This window comes from Haemaphysalis longicornis, unplaced genomic scaffold (genome assembly GCF_048455015.1).
Source record: "Haemaphysalis longicornis isolate Haplotype H1 unplaced genomic scaffold, Haemaphysalis longicornis Haplotype H1 scaffold_9, whole genome shotgun sequence".
Taxonomy (NCBI): Eukaryota; Metazoa; Arthropoda; class Arachnida; order Ixodida; family Ixodidae; genus Haemaphysalis; species Haemaphysalis longicornis.
The window spans coordinates 93,906,509-93,926,837 of record NW_027526460.1 but is presented as its reverse complement, the minus strand read 5'-3'; the positions used below and the strand labels follow the sequence as shown (position 1 = coordinate 93,926,837).

The window sequence follows — 20,329 nt, the reverse complement described above, 5'->3', positions numbered from 1 at the left end:
CATGGCTGAATTGTGCAGGCGGCAGTCCAGACCGTCGGGCGCTTTATTCATGGGACTCAGGCGCTTTTTCTTTGTGCTGGTGAAGGTTCGGGCAGTCGGAACGGGAATACGCTTTGGGATACGGACAAGTGTGTCCATGATTAGGAAAGCGCTATTCAAAAATCAGGACGAAGCAAGAAACCCAAGACGAAGCGCTACTAGCAACTGAATTTTATTTTGAGAAACGAACGTATGCATAAACGAGGAGCGAGAATTTGCGTCATCACCAGAAACATTGATAGCATTGATACATTTGAAACATCACTATATTCGGACGAATGAAACATCGATAGCGGACAGTAGCAAATAATCACAAGGCACGCCTAGTGAAAACTAAGAAACAGCAAAAAAAAAAAGAAAGGAAACATAATCAAACCCCTTCCAAAATTGCAAATTCGATATCCGATAACTGTACAGATGGCTGGTTGACACAACTAGTCCCTCCATTCCTAATGCGAAAGGCTTCCATTATCTTTCATGTGGATCGTTTTGCGTGCTTACCGCGCATACTCGCGTTTCAGGTATAGCGCTACTCGACTTTAGGGGAATCAAAATCAATCACTTATGACTAGACGGGTTTCAACAAGATATACGAAAAAAAAAAGCAAGAGGTCGCTCTAAAATTATCTTGCCGCGTCACTGTTTAGGATAATCTTTTCATAAAACTTGAGTTTGTAAGGAGGTTCCTCCATCTACTGGGCCTCGGAAAAATGAAGTTTCTCGCGAGATTGCTGGGTACGCACAGTTCCATGCCGTTCGAAGGGCATCGAAGCATATACGTTTCTGTAATCCTTCGACGACACGTCTGTCTTCTACTCTACTGGCTAGGTTTATGGTTGCTTTAAACAGTGTGACTTCTATCACCGCAACAAATAGTCCAGATTCCAGTTGCTTTTACATATAACCACAGCCTTTGTTCGGCTAATGCAAAAGGCCGTTTGTAGGTGAACCCCAGTCGAAAAAGTCGACAAGAAAAATTTCTATAGTTTGTCATACTTTGCCGTCTTGTTGTATTCTTGCCGTGTCGGGATTGTGGTGTTCTGTCGTGTGTCGTATTCGATTTTGTTGTTCAGTCGTGCCGAATTCCCGTCTTGTTGTGATCCTGATGTTCCGTCAGTAGTTGCACATGGTTTAAATGTTGTTGCCCATTGTTAAGAATAGCGTAAATGGCAGTTCTATTGTGACTACAAGAATGCTTGCCGTTGAGAAAATTGACTTCGTCGTTAGGAAATAAATGTGTGCCGTAATAACAGATGGCTTTGTCGGAACAACAGGACTTCTGTTGTCACAACAAAGGTTTTTGTCGTACGACAGGAATTCTTGTTAGGTTTTTGCGGTATTCCCGCTGTTATTTTAGACTGGGGCGCTGCATGCTTGTGTTTGTGTACACATACACCAGTTATCTCTTAAGGGTCTACTCATGGCTTGTGGCTTCTTCAATGGTGTATGCCTTCGTTATGGCTTACCAATGGATTACCTAAATTCTGTGTGCATTGCGATTAGCTTAGTCTGGTAACCACCCATGCATACAGAGTGGCATGAACGCAGCTTACATGTTATAAAGGCAGCATTCCTGGCAACATTGGTAAGAAAAATGGGGGAATATTAAAAAATAACGCTCTATATTTAGATAAATAAGCAACTAGATCAGCATACAGAATTTGAGTAGCGTGAACAGTGCCCTTTAGAAGCGGGTTCTAGTTTCCAGCTTGTTCTGTGAAAGCTCAATGCGATTGGAGGTCGTTCCCAGGCTGTTCGCGTTTGAATTCACACCCGACTACTCGGTCTTTCCTTTTTTTGAGCCTCCTCTTGCGTAACAAATAGGCTGACGAGAAAATAAGAAAAGTAACAACCTTCACCTTAAGGCCTAGGGACGAAAACTCACTAATTCTCTTCACGCAATTACGAAACAAAACAAAAACAAAAACAACAAAACAAAGAGAAACATGCTCCCTAACCTAAACCGAAAGCTTCCCTAATCATACCGGCTATCTTAGTCGCAGGATATATGCGTGTTTCTTCCACCTAAAATAAATGCCAGCCATAAAGGCAACTTTCTATTCCTAGAAGAATAAACAGCGAGGATACACCGAAATACAAAAAAAAGAACAGTGTACCAAGAGACGGAGCTATTTCGGCCTACGCGACGAGATACTGCCTTAGTTTTTTTTTTTTGCTAGCACGAGTAATCTCCTAGCAAGCGTATACAACCCGGCTTAAGATGATGTAGGGTAACGGCCCCAGATTAACTACGCCTAACAACAACCCTTCGTCTTCCCTCGCGGGCCCGTCGAGTGCTATAAATAGCAACGGGCGCACTTGCGAACCCCCCGGCGGGCCGGTCACCGTAGCCAGTTTATAGTTAGAGAGACTCGGATGGGGGCTGTCGTTTTTGCTTCCTCGCCGCGTCGTAGCGCGGTAAACAGCGGTCTGCGTTCACGTCTTCCTCCGCACAAAGAGGAGCGATAAATACACGTCTACCGGTTGCCGCACTCGTCGTTCGCCGAAAACCGCCGCCCAACTATAACCACCACCGACTGCGTTGTTCCTTTTATGCGCCGCACAGCTGCTGCCGCCTCTGTCCGCATCCTCCAAGAGCGTCGACAACGTGTCTACCAGACCTGAACGGCTCGCATATTTTTTTTTCAGCTCTGGCGTCCGCAAAAGCAGCACGTGTGGTCGTTTCCACGAACCTATAGACACCGGAGTGGTCGTATACGCCGTTATATGGTTCCTGCCCCAATCACCGTGGGTGGAGTGGAACGGATACCCTCCGTTACTCGCACGGTCACGTGGTCCGGCAAGGCTGGCGGCTTGCGAATTGCCCATCGCAAATCAGAAAATGGTTTTAAGAACAACTCAGGAACGACCGGACGCTTCTCCCCCTCTCCTTCTCCCTCCCCCCTCTCTCACTCGCTCGCTCGCTTGCTGTCTCATACTTTCTAGGTTTACGTTTAACAGCTCCTTTTGAACAAGGGAGTTGCTGTCTGTTACCAAAGTAACACTCCAGCCGGCGTGGAACATTGACCTTGAACACCACGACAGAGGCTTGGACGACTTTATGAGGCGTTGGAATCGCCAGTCACGTCACGCGGGCAGGGACACGTCTGGCACATAATGTTGAACTAAGACGTCAGAAAGTATCCAGTGGATGTGGTCACGTGCCATTTCATTCTATGTCTACAACAATAACTATCGGATACAAATCGAATGCGGACAGGCAGTCTGCAGTTGTTTCCTGGAGGTAGTCCGTGAACTGAGGCTACCAACGGGTTTTTGCGGCGAGAGAGAGAGAGAGAGACTAAACATGTTTATTGTTTCTTATTAAAGAGTCCTTAGGGTGGCCTCCTCATTCCAGGAGTCCATTGGCACGGGCCGCGTCTTCTGCCCTCTCCACCAACTTGCGCTGGACGTCGAGGGAAGAGCTGGCCAAGGCGCTCTCCCAAAGCTCATAGGTGTGGAAGGGATTGGGCGGGTCAAGTGGGCTTTGTGTACAGCCGCCGACCATGTGAAAAAGTGTTCCAAACTCCCCGCAGAAGCGGCACAAACGGGGATACAGGGTGGGGGCTATGTGGTGGTTTCTGCTAGGGTGGGGGTAAGTATTACTTTGCAGGGCACGAAGTATTCTATCGTGACCCTTGGGTAGTTGTTTGTGCGGTGGGGCGTACGTTTGTCTTTGGAGCCGATAGTGCGTTGTAATCTCATGAAACGAGACTAGAGGAAGCGGACGCAGATCTTCTTCTTCAGGTGCTCGGCCGGTCAATTCTCGAGCTGTGAGATGGGCAATCTCGTTCCCTGAGAGTCCAATGTGCGCAGGCGCCCAGATTATCTTGGCGGGTCTTCTTAGTGGCTTCTGTTGAAGTATTTTAAGTGCAGTTTTGTGTATTCTCCCGCTGGAAAAGTTGCGACAAGCCTGTTGAGAGTCAGTAATTACGGTCTCAACCTGAGTTTGGGTAAGCGCTAAGGCAATGGCCGCTTCCTCGGCGAGTAGAGGGTTGGCTCGGTCCAGTGATACGCTGGTGCGGTGCTCTTGGCCTATAATAACTGTTGCTACTGAGGCCCGCCTTCCGGGATAGAGGGCCGCGTCCGTGTACGCCACGGCAGGATGGCTTCCATACCGATTTGAAATAGCACGGGCTCTTGCTTCTCTGCGGTCGGCGTGATGCACTGGGTGCATGTTTCGCGGTAGCACAGGTACTGTAATGTGGCGCCTGATATCATGCGGGATGTCTGTGACTTGGGGTGTTGGGTGTTGAAGCGGAATCGATAGTCCAAGTCTCGAAAGGATGGATCTGCCGGTTTCTGTAGTGCCTAATCTTGCCCTCTGATGGGATAGATGTGCCTCTATGAGTTCATCAGCTGTATTGTTGAGTCCGAGACGAAGCAGTTTGTCTGTCGAGGTGCTGACTGGTAGGCTCAGAGCCTGCTTGTAGGCTTTTCGTATAATGGTGTCCAGTTTCTTCAATTCCGTTGTTGAGAGCAGAGCATAGGGTATTGCGTAAGTGATCCGCGAGATGACGAACGCCTGCACGAGTCGGAGTGTATCGGATTCACCCATGCCCCTTGCCTTAGTTGTTATGCGCTTGAGCATGTGTGTGACTTGCTCGGTCATGGTCTTGAGCTTGTTGATTGTGGCGAAGTGCGATGGCAGAAGTGTGTTAAAGAAAAGCTTACACTGCGGGACGTTGAAGTGGCCTAGAATGATGACGAATATTGCATCTTCTCGTGGTTGACAGAGTTTTCCCGTTTTGTTTGCCACCCATTAGTGCCTAATAGAAAGAATAAAAGGGGCTCTAAACAGACGAAGACGAAGTAGACACAAAGAACACATGGAGGCGCCAACACAAAGTACACGTACAGGTTTTGTGTCTACTTCGTCTTCGTCTGGTTAGAGCCCCTTTTATTTTTCCCAGTAAGCGTGAACCAACTAGCCTGAACGAACTAGATTTATTAAGTGCCTATTGTTTACATGCTGGCAGATCTTTCTTGAATAAGTGCCAACTTGAATGTAACCTTAGATGCAGTCAAGTAACATCCCGTTAACTCCACGTCTTAAAATGAGCAAAGGAAATCCAATTGAGTGGAGTTTGGAGTTAAATAGGCCATGAAGACAAAATACAAGCTCTATTCATTAAAATACCGCTTCGTCCCGATAACAAGGATACCAACTTTATCGCAATCCTTAAACAAATTGTGGAGCTATTGGGAAAAACCGATGAAGCAGCGGCGGCTCCCCAGTAGCTACTTTCCGACGATTTCTCTACCACGTCACAGAATATCGCCTGCGCGATTTGCGGCGGCTGAACTAAGCCACTGCCAAGAAAAAGGACTGTGCAATTCTACTGAGGCCTCTAGTTCTGTTTGGTCGTATCACTTGAGAGCTGACGTACGGATAACACACTGATGAAAGTGTTTTTTTAGCGCTGACCTACACTACGTCGCTCCTCCTTATATGGTGTCACTGTGGCGCGAAATCTGAAGATTTTTCGATATTTACGGCGTTTTTTTTGTTAAAAAAACACATTTCGTGGCTTCAGTCTAGCTGAGTGAGTTACCGAAGGTTAGTTTTCTCAAATTTCACAAAGTGGTATTGTTTCTTTACGGCCCCTTAAACCAAAAAACGAAAAATTGCTTGCGCAGATCGCACACCATAAAGCTTCCCGGCATATTCACCAACCGTGAAAATACTATACAACTTTTTTTTTTTTTTTTTGGGGGGGGGGGGGCAGTGAACGGCAACTACACAGCTCGTTGTTCTGAAGAACCAATATTAAGCAAAATCCATTCTTGAAGCATAGGCGTTACAAGATGAACGGCCTTTTTAACACTTGAGCATTCATATTTGTGTTCAAACAGGCGTAAGCTGTTTGCCCTGAATTCCTACAACGTTTTTTTTATGTCGCAGTCAAATTCGGTTTAGAAAAAATCCTTAGAGTGGCTTGTTCCGTCTCCCAGTCAAATAAAATCTAAGGAAATAAAAAAAACGTCTCTAATAATACCACCTCATGTGGACAGATGGGAGACGGAAGATTTACCTGTATCATTGAATGTCCTTCTCCCTCTGATTTAGGCACTTTCTTTTTTGGTAAACGTAAGTTTCCACCGCTTTGCCAACGCCGCCTCTATCTAGAAAATGCAGGTTGCTATTAATGAATATCGCTGCTTGGTACTGAATTTTTGCGTACCTTCGCATGATCGTGTATTTCGGGCCTTCGTTAACAAGATTGGGAACTCAGTGAACTCCTCGAAAACACCTCCGAATAAGGAAACGAAAATACGTGTACATGAAAGACAAAGACCTTTATAGAGGGAGCTTCGAGTCAAACAAAACTTGGTCAACCAAACCCGAGCAAGCAAGGCTACACTGCCTTGGAGGTTTACTTTTGCTAGATAATTAAAAAATCCCCCCCCCCCCCCCGCTCCCCTACCCTCCCTGTTCCCCCCAAAGAAAGAAGCCGTTTGATAAAGAAATACATCTACGCTCCTGTGAGCGAGAAACTCAATCGCAAGACATCGGCTACAAAAACCGAGCTGGCGGCAGTGAGAGCTGCGCCACAGATCATCGAGGACTGCCCTCCAAAACCCTATCCTGCACTCCCGCTCTGAGCTAGAAGCGGTTCTCAAGCGAGGAAGTCATCAAGGCCAGTTTATTCATGAAATTAACATAATACAGGCAGAGGCACTGCGCAAAGGAGATACTATTTCGTTGCAGTGGCTGCCCAGACGCTGTGGCGTCACGGGCAATGTAATTTCTGATCCGCTCGTGCGCGAGGGCCATTCCAAGAGCTCGACAGCCCAACTTCATTTATCCAAGGAGGACGTCAAGGGAATAATCACAACTATAAGATTCCGCCTGCAATTGCAGTACTGTCGGAATCAGGACCTGCAATACGCCTCTTTTACGCTGTGGACCCGCAGTGTACGTTTCGTGTACCTCATGGTTTATCCAGGCAAACAGTGTGTGCTACACATCGCCTGCGCATCGAAGTAGCCTGCACCAAAAACTTTCTTTAGAAAACCGGTCTGGTGACATCACCTCTGTGCCCGCTTTGCGGTGTACCAGAGGACACTGAACAACTGTGTTGCGTTTGTCCACATTTACCCTCGGCGCCAATGACGGCGTGAAGTTTACTATGGGCGGTAAATTTCAGCATGAAGTACTTTTTAGGCCCCTGGAACTGCAAACACAGCGCGGTGCGGGGTTTTAATGCTCTACTCTGGACTAGACTCTAGCTTGTGACTGCCTCTCTCGCTATTTTTTGTATATGTGTGTGCGTGTGTTATTCTGACAATTTTTTTAAATCGAAGCTTTGGTGTTCTAACTGGTGACGCCGGTAACGCGAGAACACGGAAGTGAGAGAAAAGAACGTTTCACGTGACCGGAGTCGAAACTGGGTCTCGCGTTATTGCACCGACGTCTATCCGATTGAGCTATCATTTTTTTTCCTTTAATGCATGAAAAACTGCATTTATTACAGCCTACGAAAGCTATCAGTCATCCAAGAAGATGCACATAACTGCAGCGGAGCTAAGCCGTCCGTCAAAACTCCAGCAAACAGACGCACGCGTCCAACAGATGCAGCCATTCTGGTGCGTCACTTTGCGCCGCATAAATGCTCCGCACCAACGCAACTTGCTCCCGAAAAACGGACTTCGTTGGGCTGTTACACCCACCGTCATCCAGTGGTACGCTTTTAACACTTTCAACACTGCTGCTATATTCTTAATCAGTTTCTAAAATTAACTCGCTTTTCGGCCTCTTTTGTTATTGGCTGGAGTCGCTGTTTCTGACGGTAACGTTCGGGGTTCGAGGCCCAGCAGGTATGCCTTTTTTTATTTCTGTGAATTAAAAAAAACTGCTCACTTAGATCGATTCCAGACATTCATTTCTTAAATAACGGTGGTGTAGTACCTTCTAGGTCAGTTTAGGAACGTTGAGGAGCCTATCACCCCATTAAATTAAACTCCTGCATCTGACCGGAAGTGCCCGGCTTGGCTGACTTGTAAATGGCATTCACGAGGATGGATTAGCTGGCTAGTTGGGGAATGACGATGATGACGACACACAAGGAAGAGAAGACAGAGCAAGCGCTGAACTACAACTGATTGTTATTCCACCAAGAAGGACATATAATCCAAGACACATCCGATAAGAAGGCCCAACAAAATATGACGTAACGACTCATCTCCCGCCCTGCCTTCTACGCTCATTGCTTTAGATACTGTGTTTCTTTTTCTGCGAGCACGACAGATGGCATGCTGATGCAGTTTTCCTCTAGACGGTCAATTTCGAGCGCCTCAATAACCTCGCACGTATGCTTATCCTTTTCACTAGAAACCACTGAGCACTCTCCGAACAGCGGAACGCAGCCACAATCTTCGCAGTGCGAAACTAGGTTGACCGAAACAACACTCCTTCCTACGGGGTTTTTATGCTTCCTCAACCTGTCGTTGAGGCATCTACCCGTCTGGCTGATATAGGTTTTTTCACAGTCCAAGGGGAGAGAATAAACAACGCCTTCATCACATTGAACAAATTGTTCCCTGTGTTTCTTTGAGCAGCCCACTTTTTCTCTGCCCCCGCCATTTCCCATCGGGCACAGCTTCGAAGGTTTGTTAGGGGTGGAGAAAATAACTTCAACACCTGCGCCCATGCCATCCTTCTGTAGGTTATGGGCAACCCTGTGCATATAAGGAACCACCACAAATTTATCTTTTCTTCGCCTTATCTCCGGGCAGTACTGGTCACCACGTTTTAACTCTTTCAGTAAGACACGAGCCACTGCTGTCAGCAAATAAAAGTCAGTTGTAGTACAGCGCTTGTTCTGTATTTTCTTCCTTGTGTGTCGTCGTCTTCATGCGCTGTCAACCCCTTCATGTTGGAAATGGAATGTCGCTTCTTTAGACAAGCGGGAACGTCGGATTTCCACTGATTAACTAGCACCAGTTGAAACGTGCGCTCCACACAACTCCATGTGGCGGCCTCACCTGCCGACCTTCAATCTCGACGTGAAAACGTACAGGGCGGCGATAAAATGCGGAAGAGGCGTCGCATTGTGATCGGCTTCGCGCTCTTGGCCGTGACACAATCTCCCCGCCCTGAATACGCGTTTCCCGCACGCGGGCGCGTGCGCGGCAGGTGGCTCCAACACGCGACGTGCGTGTTTTCTTCACGCCATTCATGTCTTCGCCCTCCTCTCTAGAACTTGGAATCACTCTTCGAGGGTGGCTGACCATCCCGCCTTCGCTTGCTTTCTTCAAACATCTTTAGATCGCCATTCTGCGCGGCTTCCCCAAACCAGCGGCCTGTACTTTAGTTCTTTTTTTTTTTTTCACTTAAAGCACACGGAACCTACCTTCCCCCCTCCACTACTCGGATGAGTCGTTTCTTCTTGTCCCTACTTTTTACATCAAGTATAGTGCTTCGTTTTTTCGCCCTGTTACCTGGCTTCTTATCCAATACCATCAGCCCCTCTCCCTCCTTGCCTTTTATCGCTCCCCTGAACCACTAAAAGTAGCTGCAGGGAACGTGAGATTGAAAGCGGGGAGAAAAGACGAATTTTTCAACGCATTCTTGAAATGAAAAGCCCGGTAGCGCACGCGCCCCGAGAGCGCAAACTCGGCGCTTCCGGCATATCCTTCCGCCTCCTCGCGGCCGGGGTGTCCGGCTACTTCCGCTTCGAGCCAGGGCCCCGCCTGTGTGCGGACGAAGAAAGAAGCCGGGCTCCATTAGCGACCGCCGCGGCGGCCGTGAAGGCGGAAGCGAGGCAGTCGGACTTCCGGTCAGGCCGACCTCCTCAGCTGAACCGTTCGTTATTTGCTTTTTTTTTATTAACCGCCTGCTGTTAGGTCGAGAAAGGGTAGAACGGATGGAGGGAGGGTTAAGGCCATTCGCCTCGCACTGGTTCTTTCCCCACGGCCAGGGCGTATTTCTCGTTACGAGCCGTATTTTCTCGGTTCTCAGGCTGTGTGATTTGATTTTACTCCCAATCGATCACGTTCGCCTTCTTATGAGGGCAGCTCTATATCTGCACGACCAGTTTTGCGCCTCCACAGATCCAAAGAATTTGTGGCGTAAAATAAGGCACAAAGTAAACCGGAATGAGCTACGCCGCCATGGGCAGATAAAGCAACTTAAAGGGACCCTGCAACACTTTTTTAAAACTTTTTTCTTAATCCTAAATTCTTGTAGAACATCGTCAACCAACGTGTATATCACTTATAATACGGGATCACAAAGTACCTCAGCCAAAAAATACTGCTCTATGGCCACCAGATAACTTCGAAACTTGCTCAAGAAAATTTTCTCTCTTCGAAAGACTTGGCGTTCTTCGAGCGTGGTAATTACGCCATTACAGCGTTAGTGGCTATTGGCTGGCTTTTTTTCAGTTACAGCAATGAACGCATTCGATAGCCACTTTGAAACAAAAGCCACGAAAGCAAAGCAGAAATGGAAGGCGGATCTGCGGTGACGAGCAAACCACGCAGTGCCGCTTCGGGCTGGCGCCAACTGTAGCTGCACAATCCATCCAGACGCGAAGGAAATAGTGAAAGCGTTTATCGGTGGTGTTGCAGAGTTCGATTAAGCTGCCAAGGGATTGAGTTACAACCATCAAGTTTTGTAGTAACAGTTTGTTGACGTATCAGCAGCGTGCCCATATTCGAGTGTTACGGCCCGTAATACTTGATTTTGCGTGTTGTTGTTCAAAGTGTTTTTTTTTACTTGTGTGTTTCTTTGCTCTGCGGCTATACATCAGGGAGCACAGGAAAACCTGCCTGCGCGTACAATTGAACACTTGCAGTTGAACTCTGGAACACTTAATTAGCGGTGGTACAAAGAACTGAGGCCATTGGGGTATAAGGAGGCGTTATCAGCTCTTACATTCCAAAACCCCGAAGGCTGACTGAAATAAAAAGAAGCTTTTCCAAATATTGTGGAATGGCCGAGCTTTTTCTGTGCTCCCTCCCATTCCCTCCCCCTTCTCCTCCTTCACTCCGTGGGCCAACATTGTTGGAAAGTTTACCAATGGAAAGCCCATACTATTCCGCCTATAACAGTCGTCCCTCTTCTCGAGTTCCACCACCAAGGAAATAGGAGGATTCCTTGCGGGCAATGGCCGCATGTTATGCACGCGTGAATACGGTATCAGCATGCGTAGAGGCGGAAGAAAGAAGGCCTCCCTGCCGCCAGCCGGCCACTCCCTCGTGTTCCCCTTCGGGGACTTCCGGTCAGCCGGCGCCCAAGGAGGAAGGAGCAAGCGGCTGAAGAACCGACAGCCCTTTCACGTCGTCTCCGCGCACACAGTGACCGCGAGTGCCGATGGAACGGACAAGCAGGCGGCTGGAGCCTCGGGCGGCCGGCTGACTACACCGAGCCAGCAGTGGCCGGCGATTTGCGTGTGCTCCCGCGCCGCTTCAAGCGAGCTCCTCTGGCTGTTTTCTTGGCTCACCTCACGGGAATGCGAAAGGTGTGGTATGCCTGCCTCATTCAACTCCTAAGGGAAATTTCTGTTCCAAATCGAGCGTTGAAAGTAAACGAAACCTACTGCTGATTGACCTCGGTTTCTGGGAGTGTTTCAGTGCGAACACAAGAGTTAAAAAAATTTCGGGCCACCTCCACTAACGTGAAACCTGGGGAGGGGCGAAGCATGCAGTGTATAAGTGTATTCTTGGCGCCTTGGCGTTTTTGCCTGCTTACATGAAACCATTGAGGGGTAGAGGTATGCAGCTTTGGTGTAAAAGTCTCGTATCTTTGCAGCACGAAGCGTTTTATCGCGAGGCGTGAACGAATGCACCGGTGCTGTTTAGTACGCGTTATGAAGCGTTACAGCGCGAGGCGTAAACCAGTGTCCCAGTGTTTTAGTACCGTGACTACATGAGACGATGGTTACGACGACGACATGAGACGCCAAGAGCCCCAGCCCCTCAGGGGCTTCGCCCCTAAAGGGGTATACGATGAGTAGGAAAGTTAAGTATCTTAGCAGTTTCCGCATCGTAAATTGGGGGAACAGTGTCGTATCGCGCCAGCGTTGAGGAAACGGGAACAGAGAACTGCATTAACTACAGAAGGGCTTCGTGGCATGTTTGGAATAGCAATTATGTTATAGTTGTAACTTTGGAAGAGCTGCTCATTAGTTTTTTAGGTGCATGCGTAAAAAACTGCAACATGTGAAGCCAATTAATCGTTACTGCTTTTTTTGCCGTACGTCTGAATGAAATTAACGCACACACCAGACATGTGGGGCATACTCAGTGTACATGTATCTCTTTTCATGACCATCATAAAAAGCTCCTCTACTTACATATTACGGGATGTTATTGAACACAACATACAGAACTGTTACACAGCCTTTATATTCTGGATTACTTTTTGCAGTTCAAGCTACAAATAAATTAATGCCATGCAGCACCATACTTATGCACATGAAAATGAAACGAGTTTAGCTGGCCGCAAGGGTAAAAAATATGACGCTCCTTATGAAACATAAATGTTGTAAAATTTTTGTGCATAAACTTAGTGTTTGATATTTTGTGCTACTGGTCAGTAACCTTGTCTTGTCCCTGTCATATTCATAAGAAAGCTTTCTCATAAAATGTCATTTCGCATGAAAGTTTCATGAATAGCGCTGGTCTTACTAACTAATCAAATTATCAATGAGCTCCTCGTTGCTTATATTGACCAATTATTATTAACTGATGTTTACTCATGTTAAAGAGGTTCAAGTACAGCGTAGTACGAGTCTATGCACAGACATCTGGCTACAGAAGTTTGGCGAGGATGCCGGATCGGAAATAAATGCAGTTATCGGGAAGGGAGACTAACGTAGAGGTAGGAGAAAGCCGGTATATAGGCGAAAGCGCCGTAGGAAACTACGGAACAGGTATTGAAAATAGCCGAGGGCAGGCACTCATTGAATTGCTCTAGAGCAATAACCTGAGGATAAGGCATAAATCTATCTGCAAACGAATGAACAGAAAATGGACACGGGAAAGCCTAAACGGGGAAACCTCACTGTGTTTGTAATCAAAGTATTGTGCACGATGTTAATCTGCTATAGGCGCAGTTAAGAAGACCCTGCAACATTTTTTCGACTCTTTTTCTATATCTTAAAAGCTTTCAGAACGTACTCAACAAATGCACTCGTTACTTAGGATAACTGGTCACAAACTACCTCCGCCAAAAAATGTCTGCTCTATGCCCACCAGATAACTGAGAAACATGCTCAAAAGATTTTTCTCTTTTTCCGGGTCTTGGCGTTCTTCGAGCGCTCGAACGACGTCGTTAGAGCGGTGTAGCGGCTATTGGAAAACTTACCTTTAGTTGCAGCAGAGTCCTTCAATGCTTCTCTGGTCATGAAACTCCCGGCCAAGTTTCGTACGGGGACAAAGGCTACCGCGAGGGACGCCTCCGCAGATCGGAGGGCATCAGGCGGCCGCCGCTGCTCTGTAGCCAGACCGGAATGCAGGAACGCAGTAGCAGCATGCCCGTTCACAACAAATTTTTTCGCCACTCACAAAATGATAAGTCCATTTGAGCGGCCCACGACGCGTAAAGCGAAAGCGCTCGGCTGATAAGGCGGCGAGCGTCTGCTTTATCTTACTCTGTGGTCCGTTCCCTGCCAAACGCGCTCTGACCACGCCCCCGGCTGCCCTCCGATCAACACCAGCGCCGCGGCGCGGCCTCCCTGGGCAGCGTACGAAGCTCTCTCATAGCGTGACGGCGAAGTTTCATGACCAGAAAGGCATTGAAGGACTCTGGTTGCAGCAAGAAAAGCATTCGGTAGCCACTTTAAAAAATAGCTACAAAAGCAAAACAGAAATGGGTGATGATCTGCTGCGATGAGCCAATCATGCCGCTCCCTGGTGGCGATAACTATATCTTCCACAATGCTTCCAGACGCGAAGGAAAGGATGAAAGCGCTTATCGAAAGTGTTGCAGAGTTGCTTTAAAAGCAGTGATAACAGGCTGGTGAGAAGCGCAGTTAGACCAGAGCTAAGAAGAAAAAGGACGGAACTGTTGAAACGAAGGCAAGCAATCTTGCACTCAGTAAGAGACACGGCGAAGCAGTTGAGAACAATGCTTCGGGACAGATTTTCCGACTTAGGTCGGGTTCAGACAGTTGCCGCAACTGTCGTAATAACTTTAAAGAATGACGTCATTTCGCGTCTCAGCCAACCGAACTGCGTGACATGCCGTTTTTTTTTTAACTTCCATTGGTCAGGATATGGCCTTTGTGAAGGTGGTCTAAACATAACCTCAACCGGTGAGAGTGAAGATAGCGTAGGCATACTGAATGAGAACATGACAAAGACAACCACAGGTTCAGCAGTAGTCTATGACATCAAAACGCTAGAATAGCTCAGACAACTAAGTAACTGAATGAGAAACGCGGAACTATGCAAGTCAGGAATGTCGAGCAAATCGAACGGCAAAAGCTGTCAAAATTCACCGACGGAACCGATAACAGTGACAGTCGTGCCGACAACGCGCAAGGATTGAAGTAACATTACCAAGAGGCAGGAACTTAAGGACAAAAGAGAAGATGCTTGCTACTGGATGAATTAGAATGTATGCAAAAACTTTACCATACATTCCCAAAGAAAGTTAAGAGCAGCTCGAAAGCTTTCTCACATCAAAGCTGCGTCAAAAGTGCGTCGAAAACTTTTCTAAAAGGGCATCCAACCTTCGCTGAAAGTGCGCCCAATCGATCGCCGAACTTTCGAAGACCCAAATCGCAAACGAAGAACAAACCGATGCGACGATTTTTCGCGCTCTAAGTAAACGCATCTACGAACGACCTAAATGTACACGGATGCGTGGTTTATGATATATTGTACTCCTTCTTCATGATGGCATTGTTGTATCTAGAAACGTTCCTTTTTCGCGATATTCAAGTAACCGTCTTGACGCAATGAGAGCCCAGTTTCGCGCTCGCACCGTGTGTCCAGGGCTTTTAGGTCGACCGACCGGTCTATGGGAAAGTTCATTATTTCTTCGAGGTCTCACTCAGAAAGCTTTCGCTTTAATAAAATAGACATCTTCTAACGTAACGAACTACTTTCATGTGATACGAAGCGCGAAACTTCTAACGTAACGAACTACATTGGTTTGATACGAAGCGCGAAGGTTCGATATACATGCACATATTATAGTCTAGCAGCGTTACGCGAGGATGCTAATGAACGGACTAACTTGGATAGCGCGGTTCCAGCAGTAACTAAGGACGATGCAGAAAACATGCTCAAGGTGATGATGAGAGTAAAAGCCGCGGGTGATCCACGAAAGAATGGTGGTGATGTTGTACCAGTAAAGCTAACAAAGGAGATATTGTACTGGATATTGTACTGTTGTACTATTGTATTGAGGAGATATTGTACTGGTAAGGCTTGCTGTACTGTTTTTGGAATACTTGAAGACTGAAAAAGTTTCCATAGTATGGAAAAACGCCAACATTGTTCTCAATCATAACAAGGCAGCTCCCAAGGACCTCAAGAATTACAGAACCATCAGCCTACTCTCAGTTGTTTACAAGCTGTTTACCAAGGTTATAGTTAGCCGCATAGGCGACAGCCTGGATTCCCAACAACTCATACAGCAGGCTGGGTTTACGAAACCATAGATCACATTCATGTCCTCAACCAAGTGATAGAAAAATCTGCCGTGTACACTAAACCCCTTTACATGACATTTACATTTTAGAAGAAAGGGTTTGATTCCATACTCACGGCAGTCGTCTTAGAAGCGCGAAAACCTACATAAGACTTCCAGAAGACAGCTATAAGGAATGCAAGGGCGGGGTAACCCTCCAAAAGCAAAGCGATAAATTTGAAATCCCAAAGTAAGACAGGGAGATACCGTCTCGCCAAAACTATTCGCAGCCTGTCTGGAGGGGATATTTAAAAAGCTTGACAGGAAAAACATAGAATTTAGAATAAACTGGGATTACTTGAGCCATTTGATGCTTGAGAACGACATAGTCTTGCTCATTGAGACTGCAAAACACATGCAAACAATGCTTGAGGAACTAGAAACAGAAAGCACGGTCGTGGGGCTTAAAATAAATATGAACAAATATACAGTAATGTATCATAAGCACGCCAAGAACGTCTTTTTCAGCTTAGGAAACGAAACGCTACAATAAGTAAAAGAATATAACTACCTTGGACAGATGGTTAGTGCTGACCCCAACCATGAGACATAAATCCGGCGCAGAATAGGTATGGACTGGGGAACACTCGGCAAGCACTCCCAAGTAATTAAAAGTAAGCTACCTCTTTCACTCAAAAGAAAAAAATGCAACCAGTGAATACTTCCAGTGGTGACATATGGAGCTGAAACCTGGCGCCTTACTAAAAACCTAGAAAACAAACTTAGCTCAACTCAACGGGCCATGGAACGAATGATGTTAGGAATAACATTCAGGGACAAAAAACGAGCTACCTGGATTAAGAGAACAAACTAGAGTATGAGATACCCTAGTTAAGATAAAGAAAAAAGACATGGACTTGGGCTGGCCACGTAGTCAGACGAACCGACAACCGGCGAACAATTAGGGCAACAGAGTGGATAGAAAGAGATGGGTCTAGAAGAAGGTTGAAGGCCAATAACCAGATGGAGGGACGAGATACTGAACTTCGGGGTAAACTGTGGACTCGAGCAGCGCAGGACAGGAGCGATTGGAGGACAATGCGAGAGGCCTTCGTCCTGCAGTGGTCCTGAGTACGCTGCTGCTGCTGCTGATGGTGAGTGCTAACAGAAATATTCCCAGCATGTCCCCGTACATTGCAGGCACCACCAGCCTTAAAAATGGCGACATATAAACCCAATTCACAAGCAGGGTGACGCCAAATATCTGAAGAATTACTGCTCTGTCAGACTACTCTTTGTTACATACTGATTGTTTATATCAAGTCTTTACTTGGCCGCATATAAGCGACACGCTAGATTATCACAACTTGAGCAAATAGGCTGGATTCAGGGAAACGTAACGATGGATACCATTCGTGCCATCAACCTGGCAATCAAGAAATTTGCTGACTGTAATAAAGATATTTATGAGGCATTTATAATAGTACAAAAGCATTCGCTTCAGTAGATTATGTCGCTGTAATGGGACTTAAAACTATCGAGACAACAGGGGTTATAGTGGACACAAGTCTTTGTCAAAATTTTCCAGGCCAAGCCAAAGGCTTCTGGACCTCATAAAATTCTAACAATTAGCTTAAAGGTTAACTGCCACAAAATAATTTATGACGGTAAGAAAGACAGGCATTTTCTCTAGCTTTCCGGCATAAAACGGTTAAGCGTCGATCGAGACGTAGGCCTGTACACTGAATTTTTCGCGGTCTATGCAATTTAGGCATGGCCTAGAAAATTTTGACTAAGATTGTATACACTGCTTTTGGAGGACATACACAAGGAATGCGCGTTCATAATAGACCTGCACGAAAAAAGTTGTCAACTTACTACTAGGAGACAAAGAGATACCACCTAAAGAAATCAATTTATAGCCTGTCTAAGGGGGGAATTTAGACAGCATGATTACGTGACGTAAGAAAATGGGCGTCTTGAATGGGGGAGCTAACTGCGTTCAACGCTTTCTCCTGGCTCAAATGGAGACGACGGAGCGGAGTCGGGCTGCACATGTAAGGGGCAGGGCTGAACACGAATGAAACAACAAGATAACAATAACATGTACACCGAGAGACGGGACTGAAGGACCGATTTCTCCATGGAGGGATTAGACAAGGAAACGGCGGAGGCAAAGAACAGTTTCAGACAGAGTAGCAGAGGGAAGGCCGGAGGCCATGGTAGTTCTGCAGTCTTGCTGCAGTGCACATCAATACGCTTATAACAATATATATATATATATATATATATATATATATATACATATCCAGGTTGCAGTCGTCATTGCCAGTGCTATTCGGCTTTTTTTCGAAATATATAATAGGGCCGAATGACGTGTGCTTGTCACGTTTCTTTGATTCATTGATAAATAAGCGAAAATATAAGTCGAGAAAAAATCCGCCGTTTTCCGGGAGCGGGACTCGAACCCACATCTCCGCATAACCGGTGCGGTGCGTTAACCAATTACGCTATCCCCACAGCGGCTTCTCTCTCGACTTTTAAAGCGGAGGTTTATATTTACAAGAGCTCTGAGGCCGGTCAACTAGCGCCGCCCCCGCTGGGAAAGAAGACGTTCTACGTCTCCCGCGGTAGTCGAGGGGCGGCGCTAGTTGACCGGCCTCAGAGCTCTTGTAAATATAAACCTCCGCTTTAAAAGTCGAGAGAGAAGCCGCTGTGGGGATAGCGTAATTGGTTAACGCACCGCACCGGTTATGCGGAGATGTGGGTTCGAGTCCCGCTCCCGGAAAACGGCGGATTTTTTCTCGACTTATATTTTCGCTTATTTATCAATGAATCAAAGAAACGTGACAAGCACACGTCATTCGGCCCTATTATATATTTCGAAAAAAAGCCGAATAGCACTGGCAATGACGACTGCAACCTTGATATGTATCTTTACCGAGTCCCTCGTCCCGTATCTCTCTGTTCTGCTATATATATATATATATATATATATATATATATATATATATATATATATATATATATATATATATATATATTGTCACGGGACCACTGGACAATGCCCCATGGCGGCATAGCTCGGCATCGAAGACGACGTGGAAGAGGGCTCGAGCAGACTCAGCGGACTCGGTCATGGCCGCTTGTAAATACTGTAAATCGATCGTTCCACCCCATTACATCGTTCGTCTCATCTGTGTCCTGCCGTCGCGTAACATTTTGGTAGAGGTGCGGGGTACAGTCCCATCCCGGCCCCGAGCTTCACCTCGCCTCGACCCATGAAACGATCTCACCCCAGCTCTTGGAAAGCGTCGGCCCGCCCCAGCCCCGGTGAGCCATGGACGCGACCATTCCCCAGCCCCGTGTCCCCTGCCCATGCCCCGCCGAGACCAGACGAACTGACCAGCCACGACCAGATGTAGAGCCGACGAAGTTCCCCCGCCCAGATCTCCGGCGCTTCTCCGAGGGCTTTGGATGCTGCCTCGTGGTGTCGGCGGTGGTTACAGCTGTTCCGGGGCCGGTGCTTATCACGACCATCACCATCATATGCGGCGGCCAGGACTTCACTGTATATACTCATCCCATCTCGTCCTCACCGCAGCTATCGACGTCAAAACTTTCCGGCTGTGCGTCGCCATCATCAAACTCGCACTGGTTGCTACCGACGGATTCTCCGCGACGGTAAAAGCCTTGCCCCGAAGAAAAATGGAGATACTGGTGTGACAGCTTGTGGACCAAGAGCTGCCTGGAGCTACCCGGTTGAGAGGCCCCAATAACAAAGCTGAGCGTGGTACAAGCACATCCAACCACACAGCCACCGTCTTCTGCAATTGCGCTCAACCTATCAGCAACCGCGTGCACTACTACTGCGGCTGGCACTCGAGCACTGCTAAGATAAGGTCGAGCTGCCGACTCGGACCCTGACAGGGGAAAGGAATCAACGGCACCGCCTTCGAGTCGTATCCCTATGGTCTCGACCGGGTCGGTCGTCTTTGGCCGGGGGAAGGGGGGGGGGGGGGGTAGTGTCACGGGACCACTGGACAATGCCCCATGGCGGCATAGCTCGGCATCGAAGACGACGTGGAAGAAGGAGAGGGCTCGAGCAGACTCAGCGGACTCGGTCATGGCCGCTTGTAAATACTGTAAATAGATCGTTCCACCCCATTACATCGTTCGTCTCATCTGTGTTGTCCTGCCGTCGCGTAACAATATATATATATATATATATATATATATATATATATATATATATATATATATATATATATATATATATATATCACTAGAGTGCTGACGTGTGTCATGTGCTGTTTCTGATACCCCTGCGGAGGTGATGCGAATACTTAGGCCCCCCGGAAAAGTAAAACACGGAATAAGCAGCTGCTCCCGCTGCAGGAAAGAAGAAATGCGAGAACGCTGCACGGCAGCCGCGGAGCCAGCTCCGTCTCCCTGGAAACGGTTCTTGGAGTGAGTTCGATGACTGAGCAGCCGGACTGCGTCGATACTCTCATTTCGGGGGGCGTCCGTGTGACGCTAGCAGCGCGAGATGCGCGAAGTCTGCTCTTCTTGTTCCATAGCATCTTTCTCTCCAGGGGATCACTGGAGAGCACAGAAAGGGAACACTGGATAGCAGGCTCTACATGCTACACAACTCAAATGCGAACCGATGTATGGTAAAATTCGTTTTTTTATGTGGCG

At 47.2% G+C, this 20,329-nt stretch overlaps 1 protein-coding gene across 1 annotated transcript in view; it reads right to left on the bottom strand.

Annotated features, from left to right (window-relative positions):
• The window catches only part of Lin-28 (protein lin-28 homolog), a 265,710-nt gene extending 252,294 nt beyond the window's left edge, over positions 1-13,416 (bottom strand). The window contains exon 1 of the mRNA XM_077685211.1: positions 13,355-13,416. Coding sequence (XP_077541337.1) covers positions 13,355-13,394 — 40 coding nt within the window. The 5' untranslated portion in view covers positions 13,395-13,416. The remainder of the gene's footprint in view (positions 1-13,354) is intronic.
• Positions 13,417-20,329: the final 6,913 nt, after the last annotated feature.